The following is a 12,435-nucleotide window of genomic DNA, read 5'->3' as shown; positions in this document are numbered from 1 at the left end:
CAAGATCAATCAAAAGTCAAATTGAGCTGTCAATCAAATCTACGGGATTGAAGACAAACTCAAATTAAGTCTGGTCCAAGGCAGCACCAAAACTGACTCGTCAACCTTACTCAAAAAGCATATCCTAATATATCCGACTTCTTTAGTTTGATTATGTCTGACCCTTGCAACTCGATCATGTCCAACTTTTTTAACTCGGACATACCTAATGTTATGGGTATTATAATCGAGACACGTCAGACAAAGGAAATAATTTGTCCAAATATGTGGCGCAAGCAAAAGGAGACTCGATTGTCACGGTTGATTAGACTTAATCGAACACGTTCGACTCATTCATTAATTATCATGTCTCATTCTGAACTGTCCATAAGTCTCCTCGTCACTCATATAAGTCTTTAGCCTATGCCTATTTTTACATCACATCTTAAAATGCACTTATGCCTCTTTATTCTTTTAAAACTCCCCTCTGCTTTTCTGTTTGTGATAGTGCACGAATTTACATTTTACAAAAGATTAAGTATACACAGGGACGTAATACCAAAAGCATTTATTTTTTCCTGCAACTTGAGTTTTCTTCTTCCTCCTCCTGTCGTTGACTTAAGCGTAAGAGTGATCAAGTCAAGGACACCCCTAACCTTCTTTCTCACGGTGCTAGTGTTTGAGCGATCTCAACATGAACATTTAATTTTTTTCAACTTGACAGCGTTCGACTCTTACAGTTCGATCATGTTTGTCTCCTTCATCTCAGTTCATTTCAAACACTTTCAAATATGATCATGGGTCCTCTCGATCACGAGGAACATAGATATCTAGATAAACAAAGTGCATAGAGCGATCAGGAGTATGAATTAAAGTACATGGGCTCAATATGGTAGTCCACGATTTGAACATAGAGTTCATGCCTCTCTCCCAGAAGAGGTTATAAAAGGAAGTATACTCCCATGAGTCTATGTATATATACAAGCATTCCATATTTTTTCCTATTTTCGATGACTATTTTTTGTTTGTTTGTTTGTTCTTAAAGATCTTATTTGAGTATTGAAATAATTGAGTCAAAGTCCGTATTGATCTTTATACTAATTGATATAACGGATCTTGACCGGTTTGACATGGCAAAAAGAGGTCAATAATCGAACCGAAGTGGCATCTGACCTAGCATGTCTAGGGTCAAAGGTCAAACCATAGTTCAGCTAGCCCAACAACGCCTCGAATGGCTCAATTACAGTAACACTTGGCTTGGCCACATGCTCTCACGGCTCGGACACTCAATTGTGTATCTCAACTACATCCCTCTATAGCTCAGGCAGCTCATACTCGACATTCCGACCCTATGATCACTCATACAGGTCAACTCGACTAGGCACTTAGGTCGGCTCAGCCAAACATTCAGGTCAGCTCGGATAGTGATACCAATGGCTCAGTCGTTAGAACTCCCACCAAGAGGATAAGGATGGTTAGCCAAAAAGATAAGAACGATGATGAAGTTCTCCAAACTTGGTTTCCTGAATTCTCGCACATTTATGTTCATAACTATCAGATACAGATAATCTTTGTTGCTGAGCTGTTGGATGATTGAAAATTATCATAGATCGTGCCTGTAATGGCGTATTAATGGCTCATTAACAGCTCATCACACACATTACTTCCCGAAGATCGTGCTCCCCCTGCTAATATATAAACCTCCACAGATATGGAAAAAGTCTCTCAAATTCTTTACACACGCATACTATATCTTCTTCTTTGTTCTTGCTTTTTGCTGACTTAAGCGTCGAAATGACCTGCCGGTAATCTTCGACGTCTCACTGACCCCTTCGCTCAGTTCCTTCTTTTCAGGTTCCTTCGTCGGCAGAATCAGCAACAATTGAGGTGGCATATTCTTGACTGATGACTTAACCATCTATAATATTTAACTGGAACACTAACTTTGTTGAATCTTATAGAGATCCATACCTCATCCTATCATGAAAATTCATTACGTAAAGCTCATCGATGATCCCCACTCAAGTTGACCAAACAGGCCTGCGTCCCCACTCACTTGCGTGAAGTTCATTGCAGTTATTATGTTCATTTCGTGTTCCACGTGCTTGCGCTGTTTTGTTTTTGGCGTATCTAGAGCCGTCAGTTTGATTCATCATTTGATGCACGGTGCAGAACAGCGGCGGGGAACGCGCGCAGATTGGGACCCATTTTTTGGATGTGTAGTATTGCAAGAAAGGCGTGACACACACTGCCTTATTTTTCTATTCATCTCGTTTTCTACGTGCTTTAATTTTTTACAATTGTGTCGAACCACGAATTTTCAGAAATTGTTTTTTTAAAAATAAAATATCTTTTTGCTACAGGCGTGACGCTCACTGGCGTTTAGTTTTATTTTATTTATTGAGATGAAAGGGGTTTGGTTTGATATTATATATATTCGTTAGCAGCCGCCTCCACCCGAACATATCGGAAGTGATCGAGCAGCGGTCTCATGGCTTACGCTTCTGCTTGCTTCCCGGGTTATGCTCAGGTGAGGGCTGCTTGCTCGTCTCCGTCGTGGGGACTCGCCGCTCGCCCGCGCCGCCTCCTGCCGGCCGTCAGATGCGCCTCCGCTGCTCCTGAGGCTGGCGTGTTCGACCTGAAGCTGTACATGACCGAGAAAGCCCGGCGCGTGGACGAGGCCCTCGACCGCGCGCTGCCGCTCCGGCACCCGGAGCTACTCCACAACGCCATGCGCTACTCCCTCCTGGCCCCCGGAAAGCGCGTCCGCCCTGTGCTGACGCTCGCCGCCTGCGAGCTGGTCGGCGGCGACGAGTCCGCCGCCATGCCCGTCGCCTGCGCCGCGGAGATGCTCCACGTCATGTCTCTCATCCACGACGACCTCCCCTGCATCGACAACGACGACCTCCGGCGCGGGCGCCCCTCCAACCACGTGGCCTTCGGGGAGGGCGTCGCCGTGCTGGCGGGCGATGCTCTGCACTGCTTCGCTTTCGAGCATGCGGCGGATGCCACGGCGGGGGTCCCGCCGAAGCGGGTCCTCCGGGCGCTGGCGGAGCTGGGAAAGGCGACGGGGGCGGAGGGGTTGCTGGCGGGGCAGGTTGTGGACATCGAAAGCGAGGGCAAGGAGGTCGGACTGGAGGTGCTGGAGTACATCCACCTGCACAAGACGGCGTGTCTGCTGGAGGCCGCGGTGGCGTGCGGGGGGATCATTGGCGGTGCGGAGGATGAAGAGGTGGAGAGGCTGAGGAGGTACGGGCGGGCGGTGGGGCTGCTGTTCCAGGTGGTGGACGACGTGCTGGACGTGACGAGGTCGTCGGAGGAGCTAGGGAAGACGGCCGGGAAGGACTTGGCGAATGGGAAGACGACGTACCCGAAGCTGATGGGGCTGGATAAGGCGCGATTGCTGGCGGAGAAGCTGGTGGCGAAGGCGGAGGAGGAACTGCAGGGGTTCGACAGGAACAGAGCGCGGCCGCTGCGCCACCTCGCCCGCTACATCGCCGACCGCCACAACTGAATTATGCCCTAATTAGTAATTGGTCGATTGAAGCCTTCGATAACTAAAACCTAAAAATGGTAATTTATGACTTTTTCTTAATTGCCCGCGAATAAAACCAATAAATTTGTGTCCCTTCCGCTAAACTTTTGCATGTTGATAACTCAAAGAATAATTTATTGATTTCCATTTCATCTTTCCCTTCTATTTTTCCATGATTGATAGATGATTATAAAGTCAATCGTGTAAAATCGCTAAAGCGACGGATTCCATTTTTAGTTGTAGAAGAAAAGAATAAAAAATTTATCTTATTATCAAAATAATGCCCTTCTCTATCGTGACTAAATATAACTTTCCGATTATCTTTTTATATAGGATCGTGAGATCAATTATGTAAAACTGCTACAATAACAGATTTCATCTTTTTATTGAAATAGATAATTCATTTTGTTAATTTGCTAGTGCTGAAAATTCAAACTAATGAACTATGGATTAATGTCATCTATTTTAGCACAAACTAGAGCATAAAATCAAACTTTTACTACACATGTACAAGAGAAACAATATGCAACGCGAAGTAAATTTTTATGCATATGGAACAACATCGATGTCATAAACCCAAGAAATTCGTTCAATTTTAGATCGAATAGAAGAGGAACTAAGTTTATATCAAATAGCGATGTAGCTGTAGAACTCAACGTCGACGAACATGAGGAGTAGGGCAACGAAGAAGAAAATCACCTCCCCCAATCACAAGAGCAAGCTAACGGTAATTCTCACATAATCGAGCGTTTGTTCCATCGCACGGCGTGGAGTCACACACAGACATGGGATCGTTGACGGGCGTGATTACAATGATTGTCGCCAGCTCTCACTTTACTCAAGCCTTCCTTCCTCCATCCGACCTCATGCCCGGCGCTCCTTCCTCGCCCTAGATTCTCATGTCCGTGCCTCTGCTCTCGCGTCGCCCACAAGATGTTTCTCGAGCCCGGCCACACGTCAAGCCAGGGTCACGAGCCTTGTTCTGAGAAGAATATATGATAGTTCAATGGCATTGGAGATTTTTCCAAAATCATTTGACATCCCTCTTCTATGAAGCATCTTTTGAGGGAAGCGAGGGCACAACAAGAGGCATTTCGACACCCATGTACGCACGTACAAAGTCCTCATCGTTCTTAGATAGCATGTCTTTCAAACTATAATCGAGCTTTCTACTCTTCAGCACTGAGAACCTGGGCCTTATCTTCTTGTGCAGTGAATAGCTGAAGTATCTTGGATATTCAACTATTTCCTTGAGTGGCTTTTTCATGGTGCACAAGAGGAACTCCAGCTTGGGTTCTAAAACAACTTCAATGCTATAACCTAAGATTGGAGAAAATCTACATATCATGGAGCATACCTCCTTCTTTGACAGCCCAACCTTCATCAGAAATCTCAATCTGATGCACAAGAAAACAAAATGAGCAACTGTATAAATCTTGCACCATGTAAAATTAAAGACTGTTCGGTTCAGAAATGAGAAGCACAAAAGAAAATGTCGACTAAGAAGTTTGTTGTTACTTGATATAGCAGGGATTATTTGTATGTAGCAATGATGAAAAAACTTCCTAGTAGGTAAGGATTATATAGATAAATCAATATTTTGGAAGCTCTAGCAACAAATTGTTCAGACCAAATGACAAAAAGGTTCCAGCCAAGCGAGGAAAATTCACCTGATAAAATGACTCAGGTCATGAAGCTAGCTAATAGGGGGCAACCAAAACTACACTTTTGTTCAATTCAATTGGCTTGTTCTAAATAAATCAGGGCTAGCGTAAAAAGAAAATGGAATAGAACAGGCAGAATATAGACTGATGAAAAAGTGACATTTATTCATGCTCATGAAACAGAATTTGAAAAACAAGCTGCTGGGATAATTCTACCAGTTTTTTCTTGGCGACAGACAAAGTAAAACAATTTGAATGTGACAAAAACAAAAATAATAGGAGTAAAAAGAATTGAACAAATATAATTATAAAAGAATGAATAAACACAACATCTGAATGGAGCTATATTTGTCGCTATACCTGGGAAGTAATGTATTATCTGTGTCTAAAAGAAGCATCTCTGGATATTTTCTGATAACCCGATGAAGGCGGTCTTTTGAGATACCAAAATCCATAAGGAATTGGACTTTCTTCCTGAGTGTATTTTCAATACTGGAAGCAAATATTTCTGGACAACGACATAAGATTCTACCAATTGTTTTACTACCAAAACCAAATTCTTCCAAGAAAGATACAACCTAGGAGAGTATAAAGTATTAAACAACAAAACAAAAGCATAATCATAAATAAATTTATTATTTTTTAATCATGACATGTGATCCTACAAATGCGCAAACCTAGAACAGATTGTTGGTCATAGGCAGATCGTCATCCTCAGTTTTAAATTAAAACCCTGATTTTAGAAAATAAGCAAAAACCAACAGAAAATCTAAAATCCAAAATTGATGGACCAGAATTTGTACAAAGAAATAACTGCAAAATGAAGTAAACGATTAAAAGAGTCAGGCCAATGAAATCACTTAGAAAGATGCTGTGGTTGGAACAATTCTTTAAAAATATCAACGACACACAAATCTCTGCTGTCTCTATCTATTATCCAGTGATCAAGCATCGACAATGATCTGCAACTTTAACAAAGAGAAGACATGCAGATAAGTACAGTTGGCAATAGGTTGAGGAAATCAAGATTTGGAGTCAGTCAAACTGTTCATTAACTGGTTTAATTGAAAAAAGTAGCTGCAAAATGCAGCTAAGAATCTATGGGTGTTTGGAATGGACATATGGTGTTTTAATGTCAATAACACATACAATGCAGGAAGCAGGTTAAGGCCAAATTGCTCTCTACCACATCTTGCTGCTTCATTCCAAATGATGCTCCGCCCCCAATGACCTCAAACAACTCTCCTACAGGATTGAGGGGAGGATGGTGGAGTTAGGTCTAACTAAGGCATGGAATAAACTGGGAGGTATAAAAATGTCTGTAGCTGAGACTTAGTTGACCAGGAGGGGATTGGGATTGGGATTGGCTAAGGGGTGATCATTGATGGAGAGGTCAAAGTTGACTGGGTGGCTTGAATGGCTCTTGGTCACTAGTGTCCTCACTGATACCTCACATGACATGCCAATAGCAATTTAAATTTTAAATCTCACATAGAATAGCAATTCTATAGTATACCTCAAGAAATTCCTTAGGCTTCCTTAGAAGAAGCTGTGGACTGGAAGTAATAACTGGAACCATCATCGTCCTATTAACACCAAGTTCAGCAAATTGCTCCACCATTAACTTCATCTTTGTAGTTGAACAACCCAATACATGAGGCCAACTTTTAATTGCAGTGTCAAAGCTGGCTTTTGGAATCTGATATGATATGAGATTATCAGCACTAAGCAAAGCATGGTCTACAGCAAACATAATAAAACATGTAGTACAAGAAAAATATGCTAATTAAGATGTTCCGTTAAAAAAATGTAAACTTCAATATGTTCCCAAAGTTAATAATCTGAAACATTTGAAACAAATGAATTTTGGTAAAACCTTGGTAAAGCATCGACACAAATGGACAAATGCCCACAAAAAATGTCTAACAAAATAAGTCATGATACATGCATAAGGTAGCAATGCTATGGATTGAAAATTCAGAAAGTAACTAGATGATCCTCATCATCAAGCCATGTTGTTCCAACTATTTGTGGTCATCTACATGAATTTTTCCCCTCCATTGAGCTCAATACAAGATTATATCACTAGTAATATTCAAATCAGACTCAATTATAGAATAACTGAAGTTTTCTTGCCTCCCTCTGCACCTTCCATCTTTCCCTTAACAGAAAGCTCAACACTTTGAGTGGATATTTAATTTACTTTAGAAAGGAGTACAATAATCAATTAAAATATGGAGCAAAAAAAATAGAATCACTTCTACCTTCTTTTCATTAAAATATGCCAGCAGCCTCTTATAATTTTTCTGAACGCTGCTTGAAAGAATCCAAGGATATTTCAATATCATCTTTGCAATATCCTTCTCTTCCACACCTGCCTAAAGCAACAAAAGATATAAATATGCTTACAGACATCCGTGACAGAATCTTATTGAAAATGGAAAAAAAATGCTGACTTTCATTATAAATCAGAGTAAGAGTACAAAGTTTTACAGTTATGTTGTATTAGTATATATGTTTCTATATCTCAAAATTTCCATTCTAAAATCTTCAACATTAGTAATGTTTATGCTAGAGCATAAAAAATCTGAGTGCAATTAGAAAAGATAGTCCATGTTTCCCCATTTCCATGCTAGAGCATTATGATTCAAAACAATAACCAAAGGGAGAAAGGAAGAAGTAAACTCCTAAGTTGAAAAGGTTAAATCTACTACATGAAAGTTGCAACTAGTGAAACAACGACTTTCAACCATGTTTTATGCAGCATAAGTTAATTTATAGCAAATCAAGCAGTCACATACTTAACAAATGTCATTGGAAAATTTCAAGAATCTTGTAACATAATTTGATAAGATAAAGTAGAATGTTAATATATCTTCATTATATCAAGCTTATCAGCTTCACTTAATTACTCAAGAGAAAAACATATGTTAAATAGTTCAAAGCAAGCCACCTAGGGACGTTATTACTTTGATAGAATCATCTTCCCAGCTCTTATGGAAATACTAACTAAAAATAAATAAAAGTAATGAGAGAGCAACCATATTCTCATGTCTATAAATCTGACCTTGATAAGAAGATAAATATTGTGAATAGAAAACTCAATAACTGTCAATCATAAAAACAAAATATTTTTTGTAGATGAAACCTTTGCTAATCCATGAAGTTTTGGCTTCAGATCTTTCTCGATGTCATACAATAAGATAGGAGGAAATGTTAACAGTATAGTTGAAATGCCTTCTTTTGGAACTCCAACTAGTTCAAGGAAGCTGAGCAATGGTTTAAAATGGGCATCCACTGAAAAGACAAGAAGCTTTGGAAAGGATTCAATCAAGTATGAGAAAGAGGCATCCCTGTTACCCAACATATTTAGACCTCCTTGCCTTGCCTCCATCTGCATGAAGTATTATTTAGGATATACATTCATCTTTGTAATGACTATCATAGTAAGAAATAACATATTAAAAAAGCAGTTCCAAATGGTACAGGATCCGATCACTGCTTAATGCTTAGGCAATAGGACAGGGTATAGGGGGCCTAAGTGCTCGACATTAAAATAAAATAAATATATTAAATTAAGAGTGATTACAGTGTATACATAACAACTCTATCCTGAATCAATCAAATCAAGTTTACAATTACAAATAGACAAGTCATAATTAATAATTAGGCACTAATCACATAACGACAAGAAATCAGTCCTTATTTCACACTGCAACCAAAAAAAACCCACAAAGAACAGAAACATTGTGTGTGCTAAGATTAAATGATGAAAAATTTAGCAAGATATGAAAATAAAAAGACAAGAACAAAGGGAAATCACAACCAAGGAATAGAAGGAAGAAAAGATGATCCGAAAAACCAAAAATTTTTTCAAACCACCAATATAAAGTAGATAAAAGTTGTGCTGGGTGGGAGGCTAGGGCACGCAGGGGATGTCGAGTGGGCTGGTGGGGAAAACTACGCCTAAAACAGACTGACTTTTTTCCTTAAACCTGCCTAGACAATATATGCAAACTCCCTAGCCACCTAGATGTCCACCTAGGGCACTTTTTAAAAGGATCGCCAAGCAACTAAGCGAACAATAAAAAGCTTCAACTCAGAAAAAGATGGCATATACCATAACTTACCTTTTCAAAAAAAGACAAAGTGCGCTGAACATCGTCATCTGCAGTAATTGACAAATACATCATCATTCTTCTTGCATTTTTTCCGATAAATGCCTCATTGTTAGTGCTTCGAAATAGAATTCCTTTCACAAAATTCACCTGAAATAAAATACACAAAAATAACAAGGTGATTGTATTCAGTTAAATAAGAGAATTAATTATGAACCTGGATTGCAGCTAAAATAAGGATGTCTATCTATTGTTGACAGCATAAATGGTTACTTCAACACAACAGGTCTATTTATACTAAAGAAAAATATATGTATTGCATAATTATTTCCTGTGAGACATGAATTCAATAATTTGATCATACGCGAGCATAAATGGTTACTTCTGCAGTCAAAAATAGCATATGCACAGGTCTATTGTACTAAAGCCAGGTAATGACAATCTCAAACTTATAGCACTGAGGGATCTGATTTGATCCATCGTCATAATTCATCAGAACAAAGGAGAGAGTTGTATCCATAACAGCATAATTTTGCATCATGCGTCATTAATTTATCATACTTCGAAACTCTAACCTTATTGATTAGCTCAGGAAGCTTCTCCATAGACAGATATCTAGCAATAAGCAAAGCAGATGAAAACTTAATGCCAATGCTCTCGAGAAATGGAAGAATTCCTCTGTCTCCTTTTCTTCTAGCCATATAGTATACCTTCTGCCTAAAACGGCAACTATTCAAATCGACGCCCCCATCCGCAATCTCCCTATTCCAAGAACTCCATAGGCTGTGCTCGTCCAGTTCTTGGACGTTCCCAATGAGCATCTCCAAGTAACTCCTAGAATTGGAAGCGATGTAAACCGACTCCTCTTCGGAAGCTCCGCATTCCCGCAGAATCTCCACCACGGCCTCCCGTGCTTCTCCGGCGGCCGATGAGTCAGCAGCCGATGATGAGCCCCTATCGCCTTCGGTAAATGAAAACCTTGCCGGCGCACCTCGCATCCGGCTGATGCCGCGAGAGGATGCATAAGCCGAGTAGACAAAGCGAGAAGAGGAATTCGAACGGAGACAAGGAACAAAGACGAGATTCCATGAGCGGAAGCGATCCAGCGAAGTGTGGGCATTTGGGATTGCTATCATTGAAGAGGGGGGAGAACAAGCAACCATGGCTACCGGATGATCGATCTCTCTAGGGTTTGGATAAACCCTTGGATGAGGTGATAAACCCTAAGACTCTGTTTGGATGAGGTGAGGGAAGGTTCATTAACGGAAGGGGAAGGGAGGGAAAGGAAGGGGAAGGAAGGTATTTATATTTTTCTTGTTTGGGAGGATGGGAAGGTTCATTAACGTAACATGTGCTACCTTGTTTGAGAGGAAATGGAAGGAAATGAAGGTTAAATATATAAAATTACAAAAATATCTTTACTTGTTAAAATAGATCTATAATAATTTAGAAATAATTGTTTGTTAGGTATTTTATTTTATCTAATGCTTTATAACTATTCGTTCAATGAGTTCGTCAATCGAAATTATAAACTAAATATATAAAATTATAAAAATATCTTTATTTTTTAAAATAAATCTATATGTAAAAAAATATATATAGCTCATAAGATTAACAAAAATTAATATTTACAACTTAAATAAATAAAAAATTTAAAAAATAATAAGTAGATATATAAAAAATATGTGAAATACAGAATTTATACATTTTGGTACGATAAAAGATAAATCAATATTTTTTTATATATTTTTATAAAAATTTTTTTTATAAAAAAAAATTTACTTTTTATATATATTTTTATAAAAATTTATTGATGTAAAAATTTACGACGAAGGTTAACATCGAGGAGTGCGAGTGACGACTACGTTATGTGACGAGGAGCAACGGTGTAAAAATCTAATAGATAAGTTATTTTAATAATTAATATTTTAATATAAGGGTAAAATTGGAATAAATATGTTTTCACATTTCCTTCCCCTTCCTTACATCCCAAATCGGAGTGTAAGGAATTGTGTTTATTTATGGTCATGCAAGGGGAAAGCTTACTCATCCTTCCCCTTCTCTCCCCTTCCCTCACTTCTTTACAAACAAGGTTACAAATTCCCTTCCCCTTATTTACCCTTCCTTCCCCTTCCCTCACCTCCTCCCAAACAAGCCGTAAATCCCCCACAAAATCCTTGGAAGAGCTCACCGTTCGTCATCGCATGCCTTATCGTGGTGGGTAATGAGATCCACGTGTCAGTCTTAATTAGGTTTAGTTGTGTTTTGTTAAACTAATATCTTAATTAAGCTATTAAACAAGCATCTCAATTTGGTGGGCTGCGTCCCCACCCGCTCCAGCCATGTTGGCTCCTGGATCAGAGCCCAGCCCATTGATGCCCATCTCTGTAAACAGTGTGACTGCCATTGGCCCACAGAGTTAGTCAAATCACAATGAAGGTACGGACTTGGGGAGAATAATATCACGCGTGACGTACGCTGGATCCGTAGGGAAAGCTGATATGAATGAGCTCCCGACACCGAATGCTGTGCGCCATTCAATCAAAAGGTGACGCGTTACTCAATGAGGACGGGACCACCTATTTCTTCCAATAAAATCACAGAACTTATAGCACTATGCCTGTTCGGTGTTGGTAAACAATTGATAATCCTCACGGATACGGATTGTCCTCTTGCGCTTCCCCAATTGGAGTTCGAATCGGGAAGCGATAGCGCGAAAATGTTCATGGCGAAAGCCCATTCCTACTTCAACTTTCTAACGCACTTCGGACCCTCTCTTTAATTGGCCCATATCGTGGCTTCACTGATGGGACCGCTTTGTCCAGGAATATGAGTCCAGGTATACTGATGGGTAACTCCAGCTACTCTCTCGATCGCCCCACCTCTCTCTCTCTCTCTCTCTCCTTTCGTCAAGCTTTCGTCTTCTCTGGATTCGTGTGCTGATCTAAAGATGGACCAATTTGAATTCTCAACTCTCTATTGATCTGTTCTTTGATCGATCTCCTCCTTCTTCATCGTCTTCTTCTGAGAGAGTAAGGATCATTGATTCAATGCTGCTTCGCTCTCCTTGTGTTCCAGTTCCTTTTCTTCCTTGCTCTTTTGCCTTTAGCAGCAATGTTTTCTGACAAAAGCAGTTAAT

At 39.8% G+C, this 12,435-nt stretch overlaps 2 protein-coding genes across 2 annotated transcripts; one reads left to right on the top strand and one right to left on the bottom strand.

Moving 5' to 3' along the window:
* Positions 1 to 2,462: 2,462 nt before the first annotated feature.
* On the top strand, positions 2,463 to 3,606 carry LOC141835970 (geranylgeranyl pyrophosphate synthase 7, chloroplastic-like). The gene has a single exon (XM_074723381.1). It carries the CDS (start codon positions 2,471 to 2,473, stop codon positions 3,491 to 3,493), a length of 1,023 nt encoding a protein of 340 aa, XP_074579482.1. The 5' UTR covers positions 2,463 to 2,470; the 3' UTR covers positions 3,494 to 3,606.
* Positions 3,607 to 4,143: 537 nt separating this feature from the next.
* LOC141836552 (uncharacterized) lies at positions 4,144 to 10,459 on the bottom strand. The gene is made up of 7 exons (XM_074724064.1): positions 9,872 to 10,459; positions 9,309 to 9,446; positions 8,327 to 8,572; positions 7,443 to 7,556; positions 6,695 to 6,877; positions 5,539 to 5,756; positions 4,144 to 4,911 (listed from the first exon to the last, which is right to left on the bottom strand). The coding sequence occupies exons 1-7, from the start codon at positions 10,457 to 10,459 to the stop codon at positions 4,563 to 4,565; spliced, it is 1,836 nt and encodes a 611-aa protein (XP_074580165.1). The 3' UTR covers positions 4,144 to 4,562.
* Positions 10,460 to 12,435: the final 1,976 nt, after the last annotated feature.

This window comes from Curcuma longa, chromosome 10, assembly GCF_044706935.1.
Source record: "Curcuma longa cultivar G26 ecotype Majalengka, Jawa Barat chromosome 10, ITB_CL_G26_1.1, whole genome shotgun sequence".
Taxonomy (NCBI): Eukaryota; Viridiplantae; Streptophyta; class Magnoliopsida; order Zingiberales; family Zingiberaceae; genus Curcuma; species Curcuma longa.
The sequence above is the reverse complement of the archived record's forward strand: the minus strand, read 5'-3'. Positions and strand labels throughout refer to the sequence as shown.